Below are 26,953 nucleotides of genomic sequence, written 5' to 3' on the forward strand. Positions count from 1 at the left end.
ATTCTTCATTACACAATATAGGTAGTTACTGCGTATTTATATAAGTATGCTCCTCGAATTATGAGCATGCAAAACTTAAAACTGTAAAGCAACAAAATTGTGTCACGCGGATTAATTTTGCATTATAATGAGGTTGCCTTGTAAGGTAATGGCAGCCGTTCTAAATATGGTTGTCAAGGCCAAATATGGGAGCCATATTTCCATTTATGGAAAGAAATAAGGATATCAACAAAAATAAATGCAAAATAGCACGTGTTTAATTTTCATGTAAAAGCAAGAAAATTTGTTAATTTATTTTTTCCTTTTTTTTAATAACAATTAAGCTAAGGTGCTTTCAGCGAGGTCCGTATAATGCAGATATGCGCAATTTGTCATATCTTGTCACCACTAGAAAAAGTCCGCTAGACTGCTAGCTCTTCACTGGGGTAAAGCTGATGACCGTAACTGCATTCACGGTCATCCCAAGATGTCGGACGAAAAATTAGGTCAGTATTTGTATTGACTGTTAAGGTGTTTCTACCTCATTTTCTTTACAAAGCATACATTGGTACAATGTAAATTTATAAAAGATTCACACGGAAGTCACAAATCTCTACCGAGGAACGTGTATAGAACGGGAAATTGGCTTTGAAAAATTCGCTAAGATGACCGTAAATCATCTTTAAAATATTTTCAAGATGACCGTAACATATAATAATGATGACCGTGATTGGTAAAATGATGACCGTAATTTCGAAAGGATGACCGTAATTTATAAAGGATGATCGTACCTTTCATAGTATAACCGTCATTTCTAAGAAATAACCTTTTTTGTATCAAATAATTAACCGCGTTGGTGTAAGACGTATTTATAAGAAAACATAATCCTAAAGGTAGACAAAAATAAGACGCTTCAAATACATGGTTCTTCATATGTAGCATCCAACTACAAGCCAAAGGATTTTTTTTTATTTCTGAGATTCCTATCTATTTTATATAATAAATACAGCTTTTTAAAACTGCCAAAAAGGCAATGGATGTACACCCATTTATATAATATCGTTTCAACTACCATTGCAGATGTTGTGGTTTTTTTTTTATTTCAGATACGTACATGTGTTATCCATTTTCCACTTGCAAGTTCACCTCATCTAATGTAGACAGCATTTTAATACACACTATATATACAATCATGTTGGTCCACAAACATTTAGTTTTAGGAAGAAAGTTTTGGATGAAAACACTGGTCATACTGCATATATATAGGAACAAGTAAAAACGGTATAATAGTCGTAAGCTCGGGATCACATAACAGTTTTTAGTATATCTGCAGATGCGTATACATACGTCAACGTTTATGATACGATTGATACATTTTTAAATGACCGACCTCTAATAGAAAACCTACGGAGTGATTCAAAATGTTGCAATAACTCAAATCATGAAGTTTACATCATTAGAGTAATAACAACTAATAGCTAAAATAAAATTACTAAATGGATCATGTGTTCATAAGTGTAAGTGTCCAGACTATCTATATACCATCAATACTGTCCAACGATATATCCTTAAAAAGTAAAATTAATTCATTTAAATAGAACAAATTTAAAAAAAAAAAAAGTTTGTCAATTGATTAGTTGTGATCCATAGCATGTTATTTACAACTTAATATATAGAGAATTATTAATTTTAAAAGAACATCAAACATGTAAATATACTTTGATAAAATATTAACAAACAAAAAAAGGTTTTACACAGACTTTATTACAAAGATTTTAGTTATAAAATTTAAAACATAGATTACTCACTTGCTTTTCTATGATGTGCTAGTGTTCATTTTCTACAAAATGTTCTAACCAACCTGTAAATTCCAAAATACCTCAGTCACTAAAGTCGAGCCCACCCTTAAAGGTGTACTTGATTTGCCGTCCATATTTTTATTTGTTTTAACCAATAACTACATTAATAAATTAGTTTTTAGAAAATCAATGCTAGCACTGCATGCACTAATTCTATATCTATCAGTCATCAAATTGCCAAGTATGAGAGAACAAGGATAAAGGCTGTGGATTTTCTATAAAATTTCCATATGTTAAGCATTGAATCAACACAAGGGTACATCATCCTTAAAATACTCCGACCAAACTAGTGAAGGTGAGCTACAGCAAAATAGATCCTAAAATAGTCTTGTATGCATAACGAATTTCAAAGGGGAGCCATGTAAATTGTATTACAGAAAAAAGAATTGGTTTTTTTTACATATCAAGACAAATCAGCTTTTATTCTGCTCCCCTGGAACCATACACATGGGCTCAATTACCGGATATTCATAATGTTTAAGGTACATCTGAGGGAATAGAAAAATATGGCCGTTTTTACACACTCATATCTATTAAGAGAACAGACAAACTGATGCATCTAGGAAAGTATTAAAGCATGGCAGGATCTTTAGATATGTAAAAGTTATATAAAGTCTATGTTTGAGAAAAAAAACTAACTTACCTGGTTTCTGAGCTGCATTTTTTTTAAATATGCAGAAGATAGCAAAATAAACAGACATACGAGTTTCATTTGATACGGTCCACTCAGTTACACAGTTAAAATCACCTATTGTTTGCAGGTGTCTATTGTCCATCTATTGTCCATATAAATCAAAACTACTCACAACATCGATTATACTATTTACTATCATTTTCATATAAACTCAAAATACGCCAAATAGTTAAAAAGAACTAACCGAGCCCCTATTGCGACAAACTCAACAAAAAATAATGCATACACATATGGATATTTCTTTCAATTGACGGTCATCCTTTTAAATTTAGTCATTCTTTATAAATTACGGTCATCCTTAACAATTTACGGTCATCTTTTAACCAATTACGGTCAGCCTTCTTATGAATCGCTAATCCTGTTACGGTCATCTCGATTACGATTTACGGTCATCCTAGCGAATTTTTCAAATCCAAATTCCCGTTTTATACACGTTCCTCGGTAGAGATTTGTGACTTCCGTGTGAATCTTTTATAAATCTACATCGTATCAAAGTATGCTTTGTAAAGAAAATGATGTAGAAACACCTTAACAGACAATAAAAATACTGACCTATTTTTTCATCCGACATCTTGGGATGACCGTGAATGCAGTTACGGTCATCAGCTTTACCCCAGTGTAGCTCTTTGAACTATTGTTTTTGATAAATTAAAAAATTGCCTGAGGCCGTGGCGGAATTACAATGCGGAACCACACTTCCTAAAAAAAAGCTAATAAATAAATTCTGCTTAAAAACTGAAACTACTACAGGTTCTATACAGTGTAGACCTCATAAATACTTTTATTTAGATTTAAATGACCAAATAAAGTGTTATAGATCTTATAGTAAACTGAGACAAAAAAGTGCCGGTGATAATGCTTTTTCAAGTATAACGATTTCTTTTCAAAATCGTGGATACGCTCCAATTATTACCAGCAAACTGTTGATAGTCGAGGTTGTAACAATTATTGGGTAGAATGAATATTGATATAAGCTCGGGAAAACAAGAGGTATATAATGTCCCATATTATCCTGGTCGAGTTCCAAACATTCATTTTACCATTATGCTGACCCGGGCCTTTGCTTCTTACCATTTATTCCGGCACTTCAGTTTTGGTGGAAAGAAGTTCCGTGACTAATATGCTTTTAGCGATCGGTCTTGTTGTAACAATTTATAAGAAAAATCGTCTGCTGCGGCATTCAAGAAAAAGCTTAAATGAAAACTGTGTATATAATATATAAACATGATAAATAAGAGTTAATGGTAACTATAATAAGTGGAAACTGTTTGAACCAAAAATAATATAAGTACCCATAGAAGTACTACAGTGGCGGATCCAGGGGTGGTCCGGGGTTGGAACCCCCATTTTTTTGACGATCGATGCATTTGAATGGGGACATGTAGTTGGAAATCCCCCTTTTGTCCTGGGTTAGGACCCCCTTTTAAAATGACCGGATCCGCCCCTGTACTGCTTTATGGTAATAGACTTCTGGTATTATTGAAATCCTCATTGGAAAACTGGAATTATACCTGATACCTTTATCCCGTTATACTGGAATTCCGGTTATACTAATAACATTACTGTTGAAGTCAAAATTGTCACACGAAGCGGGATTTCATGCGTTGCTATTGTGAAGTTTTTTGGAGAGAAGTTTACATCAAGGAAATAGTACTTGCTAGTAATAATAAAATAGCGGGAAAATGTAAGACTATAAAAAAAACTTTATTATTCTTTTCGTTTGTCACTTTGACAGCAATCCAGTACCATTTTCAGAAGGACCCTCTCACCACTCAAAATCCAACAAGCATAACGATTTCAAAAACAGTTCAAAGAGGGATAACTCGATTTCATTTTCTGAAAGATTTCAACTGTGAATAATAATATAAAAAAATAATCTTAATATAAAGAGGGTACGTACCTCAATTATAAAATGTAGAACTAGTCTAATTCAGTTTCATTGAAACCCTCAAACAAAAACAAAACATGCATACAGTTAACACTCATACATTCATACATTGATGAACAATATATATTACAATATATATATAACTAGTTTGTACACAATTCAATAATTCAATCATTGAAACATAAGAAGGGCTATAAATGGCAATTATTGATAAGTTTTGATTTAATTTTCTTATATTCTATTATTACTACTTGCATATAATTTTCAAGAAAATGATTATAACAAATGTAATTTGAAAAATTCCACATTACGATTTATTATTTTTTATTTGAGTGGTAAATTATTCCATACCTTGTTGCAGAATAATGAAAAGATTCTCACATAACTAGCTGAACTTTACTTCGAACTGTCTTAAGTCACTCTGATATCAGTTTCGTGTGTTGGTTGTCTGTGTTTTTACAACATTTCATATCATAAATCGTAAAAAGTTTTAAGGTCCAATCTGTTTTGTATTTTTTCATTTCACGGAAACATATTGTAAAGTACTTTTATGTTTATATTTAAAACTAAGTTTTATATTTCAAGAGATTTATTTGTTAAAATAACAGCACTTCCATATAAATGCAAAACTAAATGACGTGGTCACATATGAACTGGTATATAAAATACATGATTTATTGAATTCATGCAGTAGAAGGCCATTCTAATGTACGACATGATTTCGAGGTTGCTGCAATGTGACCTCAGAAAGTCTTTCAGAAGGAATTTCGGCTGATTTTTGCTTCACTAGTTTTTACTGGAAAAGATATTGAGTGGATTTGCAGAAAAGAACAAAATAACATTGCCTCAACAGCCCGGATAACACAGGACGAGAAAGTTAGAACTTGACTGGTAACTGGAAAACGTCAATACCAATTTAATTTGTACAGAGTATTAGCTCTTGGATAATCCACCTATCAAAGGACAGGCTAAAATTATAAGTTATATGGTTCGCTACTGGCCCCCTACGGATCCATAGAGGGTTAGTAAAATCCATAGGGGGTGAGGCCGGAGGCCGAGTCCCCTATGGATTTTATTCACCCTCTATGGATCCGTAGGGGGTCAGTAGTTAACCGTATAACGAATTTATCGCACGCCAGTCTTTTTCTGCTGCGTTTTGTTGTAAAATAATCAACGAAACATAACAACATTAATATATGACGTCACCATTACCGCGTCACGAACCCCCTATGAAACCTACTAACCCCCTACGGTCTCATAGGGGGTCACCACGTGACGGCGTTAAACCAATCACAACGTGATAATTTACCCGTGGTGCGATAATTAGACAATATACGTATAGTGTCTTGAAATATGAAATTTATTTGTATGAGGCTTAGAAACGGGAAAATGCGAGGTTCTACCGAGCATTTTCCCGTTTCGTGCCGAATACAAATAAATTTCATATTTCAAGACACTTTACGTATATTGTTTTTATACTGAAATCGAAAAAAAAAATGAAAAATGAAAAAAAACATGTAACAAAAATTGTTAAAAAAAGTGTTTGGAATGTCCCGCTTGAGGTACCATTTTGGGGTATTTACCTATGAGCGTAGTCCAGGTGGTAAGACATTGGCGTATTAAGGAATTAGAAAGGGAAAATGAACTTAATTAATAACATTTGATAAACATGATATATAAATAACCAATTTGAAGACATAAAAGTTTAAATTGAAAAAAGTTTGACCATTGTTACTTTACGTTGTCATGGTCGTGACGTGATGTTGTTGATGAAATACAATAAGGAGGCGGGGCTTATAGGTCAGTTGGGGTCACTGACGTATAAAGCTAACGTTTATACGTATAGCTTTATCTGTACAGTAAACTAGCTGATTGCAGTATAAATAATTATTCAAGTTCTGTAAGCGGAATTTTTATACAGCGTTAACTTAAATGCAATATATAATGATGATACTCTCCGTATACACAAGGCATTAGATTTTAATTCACAATTACTCAGAGATCAAACAGTCATAATACTGAATACCCGGGTGTTTCGAGCACAAATTTCAAACTTCAATTAACGAGTAAATGAATGAAGGACAGACAGTCAAACACGAAAAACACCAGACGAAATTCACGGACAAAAAAGACACAGAACGAACAAAAAGTCACATATTCTGAGCCTAGTATTACACTACGGTTATATGTGCACGGTATAACTTCCTATAATTGGGTATACGGGGATGTGCCAAAAATATGAGTCATAATTTTGCGAGATTTTATATAAATATGACCCTACTTTTTAATTACATCCTATATTAAAATGCATTTACGATTGATAACTGTATATAGATTTGGGGTATGATCTACATATCATATATAAATATGCTATTGAGAATCTTGCATTATAAAATGAATATGTATGTGCCTTCTTCTTGACTTCTTCTTCTTCTTCTTCTTCTTCCAGTAAGCGGCCACCGTCAACTAGTTGACTATTCTGCCACATTTATGGAGTGCGCGCATGTATAAATTTTTAAAATTTAACAAAAACAAAAACTAGGTGAATTTTATATACAAGTGCAAATAAAAAACATGTCAATTTAATTACTGACGGAGCTGAGCCTTGAAAGAATCAGGACTCGGGGCAGAGACCTTACAGTTGGGCAAGGTGTTCCACTCTCTTATTGTTCTAGGCCTACCAAAACATATCGAAGTTATCCCCCCCCTCCCCCTCCCCCCGTGTATATGTGTTTTGGCACTCACACGACATCTTCCTATATATATATTTTAGTAGTCTCAGGTTGTATGTGATCAGATTTAATTTGACTGATTATAATTTAAGCTGTTCACACTGAAACCTATTTCTTATGGGAGTTTGTTGTTGAATTCAAATATATTTAACACTGAGGAAATATTTTAGTGACTCACTTTTTCGTGTATAACTTTTTTATACTTTTTGTGAATTTTTCAATTAAAATTATGATTCAAAATTTGAATTTTCTGAAAATCATATAGATGGAAATTTAAATTATCTAAATCAAGATTGTCAAGAATTTTTACAGATTTTAAAAATAGTATTAGCAGCAAGATTGCAAAAAACGCGGACTCTTAAAATTATTTACACATTATGGTCCGCAATCGAGTTCGTAATTACTTTTATCATTTCCGGTGAAAATAGTGCAGACAGCAAAACACTTTCTTCGAACATTACCAATATTTAGCAGTTGTTTGTACGTCGTACATTGATTTATTCAGAGTAAGTATAGAAAACACACATATTTACAGTAAATAATTGTTTTGCAGGAACCGTATATAAATATTCAGCTTTTTAAACGTCTTGTGACAAAAGATGATCATAAGACATGTTTATTTATAAATGTCTGACAGGTATGGTAATCAAAACCTGTCACAAAACGAATGTTTACAAGACAAAATGTTTTACCATTGTCAACCTATTGATGTTTACAGGAAAGAAGGAGACGGCTTTGTACTTATAATCCAGTTTAATTTGGTGTACATTAATTACATTAGAATTTATAGTAGAGGCATGTGTCTGATTACACTATGAATAGATAGTTCTTCTTCTTCTTTCTTCTTTCAGTACAGAGTCGGACTCTTCTTGAGTGTAAAAATGACTCTTGCTCGTTAAATCATGAGGCCTTCCCTCCTCACTTAATAAAAACTATTTACAAGAAAATTTACAAATAAAACTATGTACATCTGGGGTCAAAGGAGTTCTAGGTGTGTGAAGCTCCTGTCAAGGCCTCTGGCAGGATGGTAAGGCTGGCCTTGAACTCTTCTAGTGTAGCTGCTGTTGTGGCTTTTTCAGGTAGAGTGTTCCATTCCCTGGTTGATCTTGGGAAGAAGGAGTACCTGTATTGATCTTTTAGAGTGCGCTGTTGGTGTATGCGGTGGCCTCCTCTGGTCCTTGATTCTCCAGGTTTGTAATAATTAGAGGGGTCAATATCCACCAATCTATTGCGGATCTTGTATGCCATGGTGAGTCGGTCTTTGCAGCGGCGATCTTTAAGAGGCTCCCATTTTAGTCTATCCATTAGGGAGCTGACACAACCTGGGGATACGTCTTGGTATTCATTGTACACGAACCTAGCTGCCCTTCTCTGTACTTGTTCTAGTTCTTTTTCAAGGTTATGTTGATAAGGGTCCCATACAGTGGATGCATATTCCAGGGTTGGTCTGACCATGGTGATGTAGGCGTTGACTTTGACTTCTGGTTTACACCGTCCTAGGTTCCTTCTCAGAAAGCCTAGTGTCCTTGATGCTTTGCCTACTGTCTGGTTGATATGTGTCTTCCACTGTAGGTCATGGTTTATGGTGACTCCCAGGTATTTCCCATGCTCGACTGCATCTAGTGTGTGACCAACAGTAATTAACTGTTCATACATGACCCTATTGTAGTATAGCAGTGCACTGTTTTCAGTTGACTAGAGCACCAGTCTTTAATGTCCCTTCCCCATTCCTCACTTAATTCTCATGCTCCACGCCTTGAAAGGCTGTTTAAAAATTTGTCTGGGACGCCTAAAATAGCCTTGCAAGACGTTATAATTATTTGGACAAGGAGAGGTCCTGATCTAAAAACATGAAATCCATCTACAAATGTAGGTCTCGAAATTAAATAAATTTAAATCCAGACATCCCGAATTTGAATAAAGAATTCCCGGATCTCAAAAAGGGTCAATCATGAAATCCTGAGCTTAAAAACACCTGATCCTGGAGTCTTGATAAAGGTCCTATCTCCCCTCTTTATTTGTTGTTTGCCATGCTTTTAAAATTCATAGATTGTTAAATATGGGATACCTGTAATACAGTCCAATTACATGTATCTTGTCAGTGGCAAATAAGCAGTCTAATTTTTAGTCAGTGGTGTGAACAGTGCATACAAGAATGATTACATTGACAGTTGATTTCATAAGTTACCTTCTTATGTCTTTTTACATGTATAATTGAACAACACCATGAACATGGAAAACTCATACTGAAATAAAATAGTCATTTAGGCAATGCAATTTAAATGAAAAGAACACAAAAAGTAAGTATGATTGCAGATTCAGCTACTGAAATGTTTAATTATCATTTTGAATCATTAATAGTAATTTTTGGGATACGATTGCTTTCAAACAATCTGTAGACTTATACCGGTGACTCAGAGCATTGCTCTCACGTCAGTCGTTTTATTCTTAACATTAAGGAACATCTCAGATTCTTATGATTGTCTTGCTTTAAAAGGTAAAAACAAACAAAAGGATTGAACTTTAACAACTTTCCTATAATCATGATAATATTCTTTTCATAATCTTCATGTTTGATAATTTCGTGACTTATATGCATGTTTTTAACAACACGGAAAATCAGAATTAAGCAGTATTTATATTTAGTGTATTTAGAAATTTGGAAACACGTCAGAGGGAATTCCCAGTTTTGATAAAAAAAATCAATCTATTTCTGTCATACAAGAACTGAAGTGGAGTTTTTCTTATATGTTACCGTTTTGAAACTGATATTTGAGATTGTACTTCCATAAAGAAATAGGGAACCATCTTGGTCGGTTAATAAACATTTAATATACTTTCTTGCTCCAGGGATAGTTTGGGAAATTGTGCGTATGAGTATAGTTTTCTTGACTTCAAGGGGTTTTAGATTGAATGGTTGCTCTAGATTCCACACTCAATAAATTAATTAATAACGCATGTGATCTTTTCTATGTATGTCTGCTATTGAGGATTATTGTTGTTTCAAAATTTAATTAAATCATATGCATCATTTAAATTAAAATAGATGTCGTCCAGATCATAGAACACCCCTTCAGACGAAATAGAGTCTTCCATATTATCGTTTCGAGTTGTCTCCCTTCCGGACGTAACTTCCGCGAATTCTGAATCACAACACGTCAAGTATTAGCTCGTTCTGTCAATAAACGTTGTATTATAATAAAAACTATTGCAATTTAAACCAATAAATGTGTACGGAAAGGAGTCATGATCACTGACCCAAAGGAAATTAAATATTTAAAGAGTTAGGAATGAAGTTCCTCCTAGAACTAAGGTAGGAAAATAGGTGATAAGATACGAAGTGAAACATCTTCTCTCACTCTGAGTCTCATGAGAGACTGCAGTGACTGCTATGGAAAGTAAACTTAGAATTGATAGTACAAAAGTAAAATACAATAAGCCTTATTACATTGTTCATACACTTTTATCCGGGATTGGCTATTTTGTAACTATTTCCATGTCATGCATGTGCAGTTGAATTAGTTTTGAAAATAATATTATCCAGCTACATGTAAATGCTATACATACATGTCAATGAAACAACAGGGTTACAGCAATCATATCCCTCAGAGCAATCTGCATTGTATACATACAATAATCTTTTTCTGATAACCATGATAACTGGAATTAAAAGTGACCCTATATACTTAGGCAGTGATAAGAATTTGAAAAATCCCTATGCAGTGTTACTGTTGTTTTTCCTCTATACAAGCCACAAGGATCAAACATTTTTACAGTTTGCACTAAAATCTTTTCCAATCGCTAGTCGAAAGAACAATAATCTTGATAATTAGACATTTTTTCTTATAAATGTGTCTATTAAACATCAACGAACATGATTTTTCAAAAATAAAATTTCACTTGTCTGGGGCATCAGACAGATTCCAGCATTCAGTGCAAAAAACCTTTGCCAAAAATATCAAACAAGATAATGTCAGAAAAAGAAATTAATTATTATCCAGAGTGTCATTTTCTGAAGAAAACTGTCAAAATATAGTTGATTAGGATTGGAACTGCAAACATGGCAAAGATGAGGGTTCTTAGCATTCGACCTTAGTGTTGACAGCTAGCGATATATATGATCAACTAGTTATTTTTTGAAAAACACTTTTAATACTATTAAAGTCTCCTGTGTAAGTAAGACTTTTGAATAAATTTCCAATTATGCAAATAGAGGACCCATTAAAAAATATGTGGAATTATCCATATCCCTGGATGGGTGTTTCATCTTCAACAACAAACACATGCCCAGCACTCACTTCCTGAAGACATTATTCTTAAACAAGCTTTTCTTCAAATTGCCCTAAAATCCTACGAATTTCAAAAATTAAAATGGAAATGGGGGATGTGTCAAAGAGACAACAACCCGACAAAAGAGCAGATAGAAAGATTTCATATTGAATGTACTAAATTTGGGGTCCGACGTCCATGAACTTTTCACTCTTTGAAATACTATTTGGGAACCACGTAAAAGGATCAATATATGAATCTGTTATTTTCTCTGTTATTGAAGCATATGATAAAAAGATTTTTCATATCGCATGTATTATCAGCCCTTGGTCAACATCAGCCCTCGAGCTGCATGTGATATGAAAAATGCCATGTAGTAATCTGATATTATCATACAAATGTACATTAAACACACAAAATTAGTGAATTACAAAATGTACCATGATAACAGGTTCTCATACATGTATGTCCCAAAAATGGTCTTCTTGAGGATTTTACATATAACTGTAAGTGACATTGTTTTGTAGAAAAACACCTTTTAGCCATTAGACATGTTATGTACACACATATTTTACTTTATAAATACATTGGGCTTAAATTAAAATATTGTTTGTTTGCAGTTTACCGACCGACCCTTGAAAATCCTCCCGACTGTGAAAATTTTATTGCTTTAAATTTGAAGAATTTTTTTTAATACCTCTATTGACGCGATCCGGAACTTTGGGTCCTTTCCGGAAATGATTTAAAGTCTGGGTCAATTACGCATGTCAAGATCGGTTTTTCTTAGCTTCCCGTCAAGCGTTCATGTGACCATTTAATGATAAAGCACATGAAAATTGTTTACAGGTATCCATGAAGTCACGGAGGAGTACTTTATGCTGCCGTCTCGTGTCAATTTTAAGACAAATAACAAACAAAAAAGTTTATTAGTAAACTGTTTATATAAATACAGATTCAGGCACATGTAATGATGTGTGATGATATCATTTACGACGATGCAGCGGATATTCATAACTGACACGATAACCACTCTGAGTCTGTCTCAAACAAATCGGGTTCAGAATCTGTGGAGCCTGACTTTATGGAACCAATTTCAGTGGTTAAATAATTCGACAGCAGCTTTAAGTATGGCATATTTTCTACAAATCGTTGTGAAGACGACAAAGATGAAACCACTCCTCTGTGACTTAAATCTTCATGGATATCTGTAAACACGCCTGTATGGAGGAAGGGCTCATTTGAAATGTTCATGGATATAGATCATGCCAAATCCATAAGAAGCAACCCTAACTACACAAAGATGTAGAGAAAATGAATGGTTAGCTTGAAAAATAAATATACTCTCTCTATATTAAATCTATCTTCTATTGCAATGAGTATGCTCCTTTAGGATAAGGGGGGCTGCCCCACTCATTGCAATTATTCTCTTTCTTACAATATTAAATATACCCAAACTGTGTGGCCTGTGTGAATTCAATTAAAACATGTCCTTAGGAGCTATGCTGCCAATTTTTTTATGCATTAAAAACATTTCAGTACAGACCATTTACTGTTAATGGGGTGCTATGGATTTCACTCCAAACTTTAAGATTTCTTTGGTTTTCATTAAACCCTGGCAAAAATATAACCTTATCACATAAAATTAAGTATTGTTAGAAATATGAAAACAGTCGGAGGTCTTTATACTTTTTTTTCAAGTTGCCTTTTTTTTCAATTGAGGAAGATTCAATGGTTAATTTTTTTTATAAAAAATACACTCTTTAATAATTGTCTTATAAATCTATAATATATACATTTTTCTGATGAAAATACTCTACTCATAAAAACATTCTAGTCAAGAAGCATACATGTCTAAATATATTTCTTTAAAACAGTTCTAGTCATAATGACATTCCTTGTTTATAAGTGTTCCAGTATTTAATAATTATACCATATTTTATGTCATAAATTGGATAATGACACTATGTTGAAGTTTCAGTTTTGGTTAAAAAGTTTTTTATCTGAAAATGCCTGTTCATTTGATGTTGGTTTTCAGCATGTCCAGTGTTTGTTGTTTTAAAATGTTTTTTTTTCTTCACAAGAAACTTGGTTTAGTGTAACTGTTTGTTTAAACTATTTTGGCTGATAAAATAAAATATTTTTCCTACCTACCGACCCTTCAGTCTGAAGGTACAGTCGGAAAACTGCAAACAAACATATTTTTAAGGTTGGCCTTGTGTACATGCTTACAACTTTACTGCTACAATTTTATTATGTTCCATTATTATGGTTCTTTTGAAATACATTTAGATGATTTAGACCTTTTTTATTGAATGTTTTATTTTTTCCTTACTGTTTCATTATTTGTATTATTGTAATGATTATATAGCCGAGAAAAAGCATTGTAAACAGTTTGTAAGTCTTGTATTATTTTAATTTTAGTTTCTTGTGTACAATTTGGAAATAAGTATGGCGTTCATTATAACTGAACTAGTATATATTTGTTTCGGGTCCAGCTGAAGGACAACTCCGGGTGCAGGAATTTCTCGCTACATTGAAGACCTGTTGGTGACCTTCTGCTGTTGTTTTTTCTACTGTCGGGTTGTTGTCTCTTTGACGCATTCCCCATTTTCATTCTCAATTTTATCTCTATTGGAAATAAAAATATAAAAAAAGGAAGATGTGGTATGATTGACAATGAGACATGTCTCCAGAAGAGACCAAAATGACACAGAAATTAACAACTATAGGTCACCAGACACGTACCGCCTTCAACCATGAGCAAAGCCAATACAGTTTTTTACTGCATAGTCAGCTATAAAAGATATTATTGAAACTTCATTATCTGATAACAAATCAGCAAGTTAATTGTTCTCTATTGCAAATCAATATAGTAGATCTATATTATAACACTTAATATAATTTTCATATTGAACATGCTGCCATTTGTACCATTGCTATGTGTTTAACAATGCCCTTGAATGATAATTTCTGATTATTGATTTGTATGTTTAGTTATATTACCAAATAAGCCTAGAGGCTGGACAAGTTGTCATTATCTGGGTATATTTTTATTTGATCAGTTAATCTGTTGATGAAATTGCAGACAGTAGAAATTAATGTGTTTGAGCCTTAGTAACATTAAACAACCTGTATCTTTTGGATAAGAATGACATATAATTGCTTTGATATTCAATTGTATATTCAAATTAATTTTCAATGATATTATATTTAGTAGTCATGGTAGTAATTAAGTACAATCAGTATAAATTTTCAATGATATTTTTACATCCAGTATAATTAACTGATACATGTATGCAGCTCTCTTTATATATAGACAACTGAATATTATAAGAAAAGTCAAATTAATTTTCAATGATATTAATTTTAGTAGCTAGTAATTTAGTACACTAAGTATAAATTTTCAATGATATTTTTACACCCAGTATAATTAATTGATATGCAGCTCTCTCTTTATATATATATAGACAACTGAATATTATAAGATTATCATAATCTTGTGAAGTAGCATCAAAAGTTAAAGGACCTATAGAGAAGGATGTTAATTTGACACATTTACATATCTAGTCTTTAAAGGTTAATCTTTTATCCATTAAAATCAGTTTTGAGACAGAAAAAATATTGACAAATGAGTTGATCATGTCTCTATACATTAATATTTGATTGTAAATTATAATATTGATCTGGCCAACATGAGGATGTGATGAATGAATATTGATCAGTGTGGGGAGGGTGTAGTAATAGTCAATCAATACACAGTTTGTACTACACTGCATTCTCTTTATTGTGGTCATTTAACATCTCATGGTAAGACATTTATTGCTCAATTTGACATTTATTCACATTTTTAACAATTTCATATACAGTCTTCACGATGAACTGCTAAATCTACAGGCCTGGAGCTCATTTTTTGAAAATTTTTAGTTAGATTCTGTTGGCCTGTAGATATGATTTTGACAGGCCCGAGAGCAATTTTACAAGCCTGGGCTGCCGTTTAGCATGAAGACTGCATATATGTTCATGATTTTAAGCTATGAATCTGATATTAACTATGTACATGTAATTCAAATTCTCTAGGCTAATTGTTCTTTTTGTCTGTATCTTTTTTCCCAATTTCAACAAGTATAGCATACAGTTATGTTTATTGGGTAATTATACCTGTTTTTACAATTGGTGATTAGTTACAGCAGTATTTAGTAGGCAGTTTGACTTCTAGTCTCATTGATTTTCCATTTAGGGTTATGTTTGTATTAATCAACTTTCCAATCAGATTTTCTTGTTATGAGGTCCTACGATATTGGTCAGATATATTAGCATTTAAATATAATGGCTGTCTGAGTGTCAGTTCTGTGAATTCTTGAACATATGGTAAGAGAATGGATGCATGTTAGGGCAATATTTTTATAGATGAGCTTTAGTTGGCAGGTGCAATGTATATATATATATTGCCTATTTTGGCATAGCAAATAATAAGTTGAAAAAAGAAACACTGTATAAGCAGTAGATGTCATGGAAAAGAAGTTCCTTTATAATATAAGTTCCAAATGGAAAAAATATTCTGGAATATTATTTCCACAGGAATAAATATAACAGTAGATGTTCCTAATGGAATAAATAGTATAGAATATTTGTTCCATCAGGTACAGGTATTAAGACATTGTTTATAACAAAGTTTCCACTGGATCTTCTGTTAGGTGGAACACATATACGTTGACATAGATACTGTGGTCTGGTGTTATTTTGTTGTAGGATTTTGTTTTGCAGTTAATGCCATTAAAGGGACAGTTTAATTATTCCTGTATTTATTATACATTTTATATCCCAGTTTTCACGCTTAACTTTTTAGTCCACAAGCCAGAAGCTCAATTTAGAAAAAAAATACTTGGATTCTGTTGCCTTGTAGAGAACATTTTTACAAGTCAGAAAGCAATTTTACAAGCTATGGCCGTAGGACTTGTGGTTAAGCGTGAATACTGATATCCATTTCCATACCATATATATAAAGTGCTTGTGAATTGATAGTGAAATGCATGCATAGAAGCTTATTTATTTAAAAGAATCAACAATTTTTATCAACTTTGGCATAAAAAAATCTAATTTAAAAAATTAATTGATGGTAATGAGTGTCAGCTACTCAACATTAAAATTCAAAATATCTTGGTTTCTAGCATCACTGTAAACTTGTGGAAATAAGAATCTGGTGTATTAAAATATTGGTAATGTATAATGATTTTGTATATATGTGTGGCCTTTCATATTCTTAATCATGTTAATATTTCTCATTTTGAAAAAAAAGATTCTTGTACATGCCTCATGAACAACTATATGAAACTTGATATTTGTACTTTCTTTTCAGATGGGTATATAGTTTAGAACCTTCATTGAATCACAATGTCTAACGATTCTTTCGAACTGCCATGTGATGTTCTGACAGGGACAAACCATTCCACTCCCTATGGCAGACTCAATGATTTCTGGGACTTATATAATGGTGTTCCTTTCAACCTCACTGTCAATGTGGCTGGATTTTTGGTAAGGAAAAAGTATAAATGTGGATTCCTTATTATTCGTTGGATACCAATTTTCGTGGATTTCGTGGGCACAGTCAAACCACGAAATTAAATATTCAACGAATGATAATTTTTCTATAGGTTTGTATATATGCAGACTTCAGCAAAACGCAGAAATTAAATATCCACGAATATGCAAGTCTTTCTTAATCCACGAAAATTGGTACCCACGAAAATAAATGAATCCACAGTAAATGTGTTAGGCACCAGTATATTTAAGAATCATGCAATATCTTTGAAATTCATTTAGAACTTTTAGAAAAGTATTAAACAGGAAAAAAATCAGCAACTTATCATGCTTATGATAATAAATATTTAAGGTTTTGACAGTGCAATGTACATGTGACATGTATGCATTTTATCACAATTTATTTTGTATTCCTTCAATGCATAAAAGGAAAGAATGCTCAATTTGAATCTCACAATTGTATTTAAAGCTTGTTCCAAACATTATGATGGAGTATCCCTGATAACCTTTATAAAACAGCTCCCCTTTAGAAAAATCTTACTTTCTGACTAATAATAATTACTACCTGAAAGTAACAAGTTTATTTATTTTGATATATGGAAATTAGATTTTGCAATAATTCTTTAAAAAGTAAATTCACAAAAATACTGAACTTAGAGGAAAATCAATTTCGTAAAGTCCATAATCACATGGCAAAATCAAATTACAAAACACATAAAAAACGAATGGACAAGAACTGTCATATTCCTGACTTAATACAAGCATTTTTAAAAACAGAAAATGGTGGATTAAACCTGGTTTTATAGCCCTAACCCTCTCACTTTGGTGACAGTCTCATCAAATTCTGTTATATTTACTGTGATGGGTTAACTAAACAGACACAATAAATAAAATAGTCAAAATATGGGTACAGCAGTCATCATCCTATAACAATTTTAAAAGGAACATTTTAACAGAACACAAAAACATCAATCTACAAACACATTCATTGATTTGCATGTCTAACATCAGAATTTTGTTTATACGTCACATATATTTGTCTGTTCATGTACATACAAAGAATTTGAAAATTTCACATAGGCAATGTTAGCATACAGGGTTAAAAAATCAAAAGTATGTAAGAATAAATTTCAGAAATAGACCAAATTTAAAGTAGTCCAAAAGTTATATAGAATTTATAAGAATACACAAATAGTTCATTCCACTACGTGATTGAATGTTTTTGATGTTGTGGTTCAACATATTTCATAATACACCTTATCGCTATTTGTCCGCCATTACTGGATATCACACGGGTTCCCGTAAAATTTTGACGTCATAAACAAAATATCTGATGCCACAATGGAAAAGTGATTGTTGTTTGCGTCAGAAGTTCAACCAGGCGGGTCAGCCGGGATTAGCGATAAGGTGTATAGAAAGATATCATAATGACATAAAATAGAACAATATCATACTGACAGGATCTTTTAAAGTACAGAGTCGCCTTATAAGAACCAAAGAAATATAAAAAGTCGCATATACAAATCACACCACCAAAAAATAAAAGACGATACAAACACATTGACAGGATGAATAAGTACCAAGCCACGTTAAACAGATATCACATAAAACCATAAAACATGTTGTTAAGATGATAAGCAACATCAGTGCACAGAATCTATACATCAAGACCATCATGTATTATTTGTGCAGTTGATACGGAATATTTATCAACAAGGTCTTGGTACCTTCCGATGAACTTTTTAAAAAAAGGACAAGACATTCTTTGACATACCCCTGGTTCATCAACTTTCTACTCAGACACTGATGACATTTTACAAAGTCTGAGTAGGAACTGCAAGCTCTTGAATATCAAATATGTTGGGAAATATATATACAATATGCAGGTGAAGTTGATATATTGCTACTAAGGTGGGGGGAAATCAAAATTAAAATCGTCTCATTGCAAAAAATTCTGAGTTTATTTAAAAGATGCAGAGAAATTCTAAACAGCATAAAATACAAATACATTAATAAAAGTACATGTATAACAATTACTCTCTTGCTATTTCAGATTCTGTTACTCCTGTTTGCCCTCTTGAGAAAGATTGCCTGGGATTATGGTAGAATTGCTCTAGTCAGTAGGACTGAAGAGAAGTATGGACAACTCTTGTAATGTTGTATCATGTCTGTTATATAGACTATTTTCATATGTCTGACTTTTTTTACTCCTGAGTATACAATTTGCCACAGGTTGTTTACTTTGTGGTCGGACATTTTAGTATCCATTCATGTAAGAGTAAAGTAAAGAAGTAAAATCAAGCTTATGATTGGTGCAATTTGGAGGTAAAGTAACTGTTTTTTGTTTTTCAAAGCATGACAAGAGTTAATTTTGTCACCAAATTGTACTGATTGTACAACTGATTTTAATTCTTTTAGTTGCTCTTACTTGACAGAGAACCAAAATGTTCTTCAACATATTAGGTAACCCTAATTCGCAAAATTCAAAAGTCAGTAATTTGAAAATTGTCTATTACATATCTTTATTTCGTAGTTGTAACGTAAAACACAGATACATTATTTGATTTTAATTTTCACATTTATCTTTTTCAGTTTAAGACATTTTATTCAAAGATAAATCACCATTGCCATAAAACTATCCTAAAAATTAGTGAAAAAAAATTGTTATATAAAGATCTGGTTATATATTATATAAGAGATATACATTGCTAACAATTAAGAAGAAATTAAATAACGCAGGTTTAAGACTGTTTGTAGTACATTTCCTGTTGGTTTTTTTAACAGATAAAGTATTCAAAGCAGTTTGTATATTAAAAAATCACTACTACAATGATTACATTTTACAACTGTTTTCTTATTAGATTAAGTATATTTAAAAATCACTTGTTTAAACATACATTTTACGAGCAAGTATTACAACTGTTACATATTTCATTGAAAGGTATACAATGTACATTGAATTTAAATAAAGTATTTCTATCTTCTTGATTGTAAACACTTTTACACTTATTCAATGTTAGTTTTGTGGTTTATATTATTTTGTCTGTTGTATTCAGTGAAATTTCCCATCCTTTTTCTTATAAATCATATCAAACATATTTTTTGACTTTGGCTTTGAATCATTTAAAAATTTCAAATGTGGCTTCAGTTTCATTATAACACATGGGATACTTATTGTCAAGGATTTTTGGGGTTATTAATGACTGCTGAACCATGCAATGCCTCTAAAGTTTTGTTCAGTTAGAGATCCCTTAAGTGGATAGTGGATACCAATGGTATGCAGGTTTGTCTACAATTTAAATGTTCAACAAACAAAAATACTCTGTAGGCGTTTATGCAAACTAAATTTAAAACCAAGAGATCAAAATTCAACAAACAAATATTGGATCTATAATCCACAAAAATTGGTAATCACAGAAATAGTTAAATCCACAGTATATGAATTTATATAGAACATGGCTGCTTCTCTGCCCTGAATTCCCAAATCAAGGAGCCTGTTCTCTCCTGCACCAAAAAGAGTTCAAAGGCGAGATAAGCAGTCAAAGTTTACTGACTCCCTCCCTGACTTCGACTGAGAGAATCAGTTCAATGAGAAATTTCACTGAATTTTATGTATATATGTGTGCACAATATATATTTATGTTGTATTTTTTATTTACCAGGCCAGAGGAAAAGAAGTCCAAAAGCGATTACAATGTGTAGGAATTTTTATTATTTAGTAGTTATTATATTCTTTATATTATATAGTCAAGTATTTCATTTATATTGAATTATAGTGGAAGGAAACAGTAAGTTTATTATACTTGTCCAAAGATTAAAAAAACATAAAAACCATAAGAGCTGCTGTTTAACCTAATTATAACAATGTTAAACACCTAGCTTATGAGCATGAAATAATTATTAATCAAAGCACATGTATAAATATATTGAAATGACTTGCTAATGGGTTACATTTGGCAGGAAAATTTGTTGACTGGTGTAAAAGTAATTGCAGGCCATTTCCATTGAAAAATTCCAATGTGGGAACTATATTATGTTATAATTCAGCTCACATATACATGTACTTTGGATTCATTAATATTTGTTGGAGCCAAATTTTTTGTTCTGAGGGTACTTAATTTTGTGGTTTTAATAAACCTCATTTGCCACTAAAAGTATTAAAGGCTATTCCTTAAAAAAACTACAAGGGATCAAGGGAAGGCACTTGGAAATGTCAACTATGGGTAGTTGATAGACTATTTTGTAGAGTCGAATTGTTTGAGAAATCTCAATAGATGGGTACACCATTTTCAAAATGCCTTTCGTATGTACCATGTATGTTTAAAAGGAACAGCTCTAACTAGATACTTGTATTGCATAGAGTATCGTCTTGAGTGATTTACATCTACCAATTCAAGGATATAAAAAAAAATGGCATTACACAAATATTAATGAATCCAATGTCACTGCTCACTGCTTAATCAATTGAGTATACTTATAATATAATCCTCCCAGGGATTTAAAATATAAAAAAGGCATTCTGAACATATTGAAAAACTAAAAGATTAATTGTAAATACGTACATTGAAATATATGTTTCTTTATTGTGATGTATGAAGTACAAAATTAGTTGCCAGTCAAAGCACTGTGATTTCTTTGAAAAAAGGTTAAAACATTGTTCTGTTAGAAATACAAAATGCCTCTATAATCATTCTAACTTCCCAATAAAAGTGCTATTCACATTAAAATAAAAGTATACACATATATTTATTTCTGGCTGAATTTTTATGGTGAGAAATAGGTATCCATTCTTGACAGATTATTTAAAAAGGTATATTTGACCCCTGATACCCTTTAATATAATAATAAATTGACCATAATATATGAGTTAATTTTTACAGAGTTGAAGTATTCTATTGAAGAATTCTATGCAAAAATATGCAATCACTAGGACATAGAATTGTAAAGCTTCTGTAATAAAGCCACATACTAGAAATTCAGTTACACATATCAGGTTTATGTTATAACAGTGTATAGAAATAATTCTGTGCTAAGCTAGAGCTAGTTACTATATTGATTAACTATTGTTTTTACTTAAAAGCTACAAAAGTCTGAAATATGACACTTATTTCGTATGTTATTAGGTACAGCTGTCAAAAGTTATTGTTTGTTCAATAAATTTGTCTAATGACTGATGCAAATTGAATCAGTTTAATGACAAAGTCAAGGATTATTGCTTTACTGCCGAATTGAAAATTTGACAGATCTTTCATCACTCACTTCTCTTCAAGGTCATCCTTAAATAAACTTATAAATAAAAAATTTGCACATTCATTAAAAAAAATATTAAATTATATTCATTGTAAATTAATCTTTATGCCTGAAGCACACTCACTTTGTGAAATTGAAGGAGATTTAAGAACTTAAAGTTAAATTTACCTTGAAAGGGGCCAATTACCTGAAAAAAAACCTGCTTGAATTTTAATCTCTTAGATTAAAATGATTTCACAGATTATTTTTTTAAATGTCAAATTGAAACAATTAAAAGCAATTTATTGGCATACTGAATTATCCAACATAGATGGATACAAAACATATTGGATGTTCTCATGCTTAGATATTTATTGTGGAAGCTCTTTAGAATATAATGAGGTAACATCTCAAAACAGTTTAAAAAAAAAGGAAAATAACATTCTTATAACATGTACTCATTTTAGTGATTATATTATTGTAGATGGACCTCACTTTTTTATGGAGATCATGATGAAAAACCAAAGATTGGCTCACAAGAATCTTTGGATACACACATACATCTACATGATAATGTGAGTTGTAAAATAAATATTATTGAAATGATAAGATGCAGGATGTATAAATTAAACAACAACCTGTCTAACCAAAAATGTATCTAGATGGCAATATATGGTATTCAACAAAAGACAAATTGTCTTTACTTTGTCAAGCTCTTACTGTTTTTGGTCAAAATAGGTTGGGAACATATGAGAATATTAAAGATCTTCAGTCAACAGCAAATATTTTTATGCCTCCGTCCTAGTGAGTGGGCATAACGGTTAACCTTTGCTATCTGTATATCCATCCTTTCTTACTTCCATCAGTTCGTACCTATGTATGTTCCTACAACTGTTCGTTCATCCATCTGTATATTCTGAAATTGGTTTCTGTTCACTAATTTTAGTTTCACTTGACCAAATGTTATGAAATTTATACTCAAAGCTTATTACCACAAAAGATTGAATTTGGGTGTCATCACATTTACAATTCTCTAGTTATCGGTATGTCCCCCAACAAAGTTATATGCAAGCTGGGGCATCGTCTGTGTCCCATAGATACTTTCTCCATTTATTAATGTCCAAAATAGTAAGAGACAGGCAAAGCATGGGGCTGACAAAGTTTTGTTTTGATTTAGTCACATCAAACTGGTTTAAAAAAACGTATTTAATACTCTTTCCATGCAGTATTTGGTCTTTTGTTTAGTGAAATACAAGTATCTGAACTTTCATAGATATTAAACATTCAATTAAAAGGATGGATATACAGATAGGGGGAGGGTTGAGATCTCACAAACATGTTTAACCCCGCCACATTTTTGCGCCTGTCCCAAGTCAGGAGCCTCTGGCCTTTGTTAGTCTTGTATTATTTTATTTTAGTTTCTTGTGTACAATTTGGAAATTAGTATGGCGTTCATTATCACTGAACTAGTATATATTTGTTTAGGGGCCAGCTGAAGGAGACCTCCGGGTGCGGGAATTTCTCGCTACATTGAAGACCTGTTGGTGACCTTCGGCCGTTTTTTTTCTTCTATTGTTGGGTTGTTGTCTCTTTGACATATTCCCCATTTCCATTCTCAATTTTAGTAATTAAAAGGAGAACATCTGAAAACAATTAAAGACAAAAACATTATATGATTTGATGTCAGATGATGTCTAATATAATTGATTTATTATATTTTTTTATTTTTCAGCATTTCTTTGCTTGGATTACTGCATACTTTAAAGTCAAGTAAGTGTTGTAAGATTTTTACATGGATATTAAATTTTATCATTCTTAATGCAGAAACAAGTTTTGTCTGCAAAAGACTGATCTGTGATGATTAAAATAAACAAATTTAGAACAACAAAAAAAATACAAAGTTGAAGAGCATTGAGACCCAAAATTTTGAAAGGTTTTGCCAGCTAAGGTAATCTATTCCTGGGGTAAAAATCCCAAGTGTAACCTGAAGGGTTGACAGATCTGATGGGTTCAGTAATGGGTTTATCTTGGTTAGGACAAGGACATTACTAGTATTTTATTGTGGTCAACATGTTTCACCATTAAGAGTTGGGTCTTCAGCACAATTTAAAGATAGGAAACATCCACTTTTAAAAGTACATTAAATAAGGTTTTTGTGGGGTTACAGAAAGGTTAACAAAGTGATGTGTCACAATAATTGCTTCACTCTAAATTTTTCCTTCCAATTATGTGCAAATATTGTGAGATGTATGGTGGTTGATGTTTAATATGATTTGAATATACCTTCATGTTCAGGAAATTTTAATCACATATTTCTCAAAAGTTTTTTTCACCATCTATGGTTTTCATACAACTACCAAAAAAAATTTGGATTAATGTTATCATGTCGTTGTCTTCATCGTCGTCTGAAGACACATTGGTTTCTGGTCAAAAAGTTTAATTGAATGGATTTCTATGAAAGATTAAAAAAAGGTTCAATACCACAAAAGGAAAGTTGGGATTGATTTTGGGGATGATGGTCCCAATAGTTAGGAATAAGGGACCCAAAAGGGTCCAAAAACAAGCATTTTTCTAGTTTCAGGATAATAACTTGTGTATATTAGAGTATTTCCATTGCTTTGAAATTGAGTTTTGAGGTTAATGTTCCAAGGGGGTTTAAAAAAGTGGGGGGGGGGGGGGGGGGGGGTACTCAGATTTTTTTAAGGGATTCATATTTTTTTTAAAAATTTTTCAAATTTCAAATTTTTGAAAAGTTTCGAGAAGAAATATTCATTTGCATAGTATTGCGCAAAAGATCTTTGACCACATTTATTTTGTGTCAGAAACCTATATTTTGTCAAAAATTTTGATCACAATCCAAATTCAGACAGTATCAAGCTTGAATATTGTGTCCAAATGTGCCCCAACTGTTCAGGGTTTTGACTTCTGCGGTTGTATCAGGCTGCGCTGCGCTCAGCGAAGCATTTTATTAACACTTTGTAGAAAATTACTTTACTAGTAACTAGAAACTAGGTAATGTTGTGATCAATTATTTTATCGTTACAGAGATTCAGATATAGCACAAAAGAATGGCAGAGATGCTATGCAATACCTGACTTTCCAGAGATACCTCATTATATATACAGCTATGATTACTGTGTTGTCTGTTGTAGTTATACTCCCTATAAACTTCCAAGGCGACAATAGTGAGTACTTTTGATTATTTAAAGATTTGACGTTTCCTAAAATGTACGAAGGGATGATTTCAACTTCACCATTTGGAACTCTTGGTTTAATAGTTTCATTGTGAGCAGCAACCTTCTATTAAGGAATGATGATAGGTAATACAAGCCCGGGAAGACTAGGGAGATATATACTCTGTACACTGGCGCTGCAATAAACCTACCTTTTAGAAGCATTTATTCTTAAACCAAGTCTGATACCATTAAATTATTAGCTCACCTGGCCTAAAAGGCCATGTGAGCTTTTCTCACCACTTGGCGTTCATCGTCGTCGTCGTCGTCGTCGTCGTTGTCCTCGTCTGTCGTTGTTAACAATTTTTCAAACATCTTCTCCTCTGAAACTACTGAATGGATTTAAATGAAACTTAGCATGATTGTTCCTTAGATTATCCTGGACAAAGTGTGTGCTTCAATTTTTGATCCGTCAAAAAACATGGCCGCCGTTACTTAAAATAGAACATAGGGGTCAAATGCAGTTTTTGGCTTATATCTCAAAAAGTAAAGCATTTAGAGCAAATCTGACAGGGTAAAAATGTTCATTAGGTCAAGATCTATCAGCCCTGAAATTTTCAGATGAATGAAACAAACCATTGTTGGGTTGCTGCCACTTAAATGGTAATTTTAAGGAAATTTTGCAGTTTTTGGTCATTATCTTGAATATTATTATAGATAAAGATAAACTGTAAACAGCAAAAATGATCAGCAAAGTAAGATCTACAAATAAGTTAATATGACCAAAATTGTCAATTGACCCCTTAAGGGGTTGTTGTCCTTTAATGACAATTTTTCACAATTTGTTCATCATATTTGCTAACTTTCAAAAATCTTCTCCTCTGAAACTATTGAATGGATTTGGATGAAACTTAGCATGATTGTTCCTTAGGTTATCCTGCACAAACTTTGTGCTTCGATTTTTGATCCGTCAAAAAACATGGCCGCAGTTACTTAAAATAGAACTTAGGGGACAAATGCAGTTTTTGGCTTATATCTCAAAAACGAAAGCATTTAGAGCAAATCTGACAGGGTTAAAATATTCATTAGGGTAATATCTATCAGCCCTGAAATTTTCAGATGAATCAAACAACCCATTGTTGGGTTGCTGCCACTTAATTGGTAATTTTAAGGAAATTTTGAAGTTTTTGGTCATTATCTTGAATATTATTATAGATAAAGATAAACTGTAAACAGCAAAAATGATCAGCAAAGTAAGATCTACAAATAAGTTAATATGACCAAAATTGTCAATTGACCCCTTAAAGGGTTATTGTCCTTTAATGACAATTTTTCACAATTTGTTCATCATATTTGCTAACTTTAAAAAATCTTCTCCTCTAAAACTACTCAACCAAATTCAACCAAACTTCAACTGAATGATCAGTAGGGTGTATAAAATAAATTTGTGCTTTATTTTTTATTTTGTCAAAAAACATGGCCGTCATGGCTAAAAATAGAACACGGGGTAAAATGCAGTTCTTGGCTTATATCTCAAAAACTCCAGCATTTAGAGCAAATAAGACAAGTTAAAGTATATATTAGGTCAAGGT

At 32.2% G+C, this 26,953-nt stretch overlaps 1 protein-coding gene across 7 annotated transcripts in view; it reads left to right on the top strand.

Moving 5' to 3' along the window:
• The first annotated feature begins 7,569 nt into the window (after positions 1-7,569).
• LOC134711224 (calcium permeable stress-gated cation channel 1-like) overlaps positions 7,570-26,953 on the top strand; it is a 46,312-nt gene continuing 26,928 nt past the window's right edge. For 4 of the 7 annotated variants that reach the window (XR_010106155.1, XM_063571695.1, XM_063571692.1 and 1 more), the window contains exons 1-7: positions 15,103-15,228; positions 16,778-16,953; positions 19,013-19,095; positions 20,622-20,657; positions 22,673-22,763; positions 23,921-23,958; positions 25,234-25,373. Coding sequence is in view for 6 of the 7 variants with exons in the window: in XM_063571695.1 (XP_063427765.1) it covers positions 16,813-16,953; positions 19,013-19,095; positions 20,622-20,657; positions 22,673-22,763; positions 23,921-23,958; positions 25,234-25,373 (529 nt within the window). In the remaining variant the exon portion in view is untranslated. Of the gene's footprint in view, positions 7,659-15,102; positions 15,229-15,719; positions 15,790-16,777; positions 16,954-19,012; positions 19,096-20,621; positions 20,658-22,672; positions 22,764-23,920; positions 23,959-25,233; positions 25,374-26,953 lie in introns of those variants that run through there. The other 3 variants (XM_063571693.1, XM_063571694.1, XM_063571698.1) reach the window with 3 other exon arrangements.

This window comes from Mytilus trossulus, chromosome 3 (genome assembly GCF_036588685.1).
Source record: "Mytilus trossulus isolate FHL-02 chromosome 3, PNRI_Mtr1.1.1.hap1, whole genome shotgun sequence".
NCBI lineage: Eukaryota > Metazoa > Mollusca > Bivalvia > Mytilida > Mytilidae > Mytilus > Mytilus trossulus.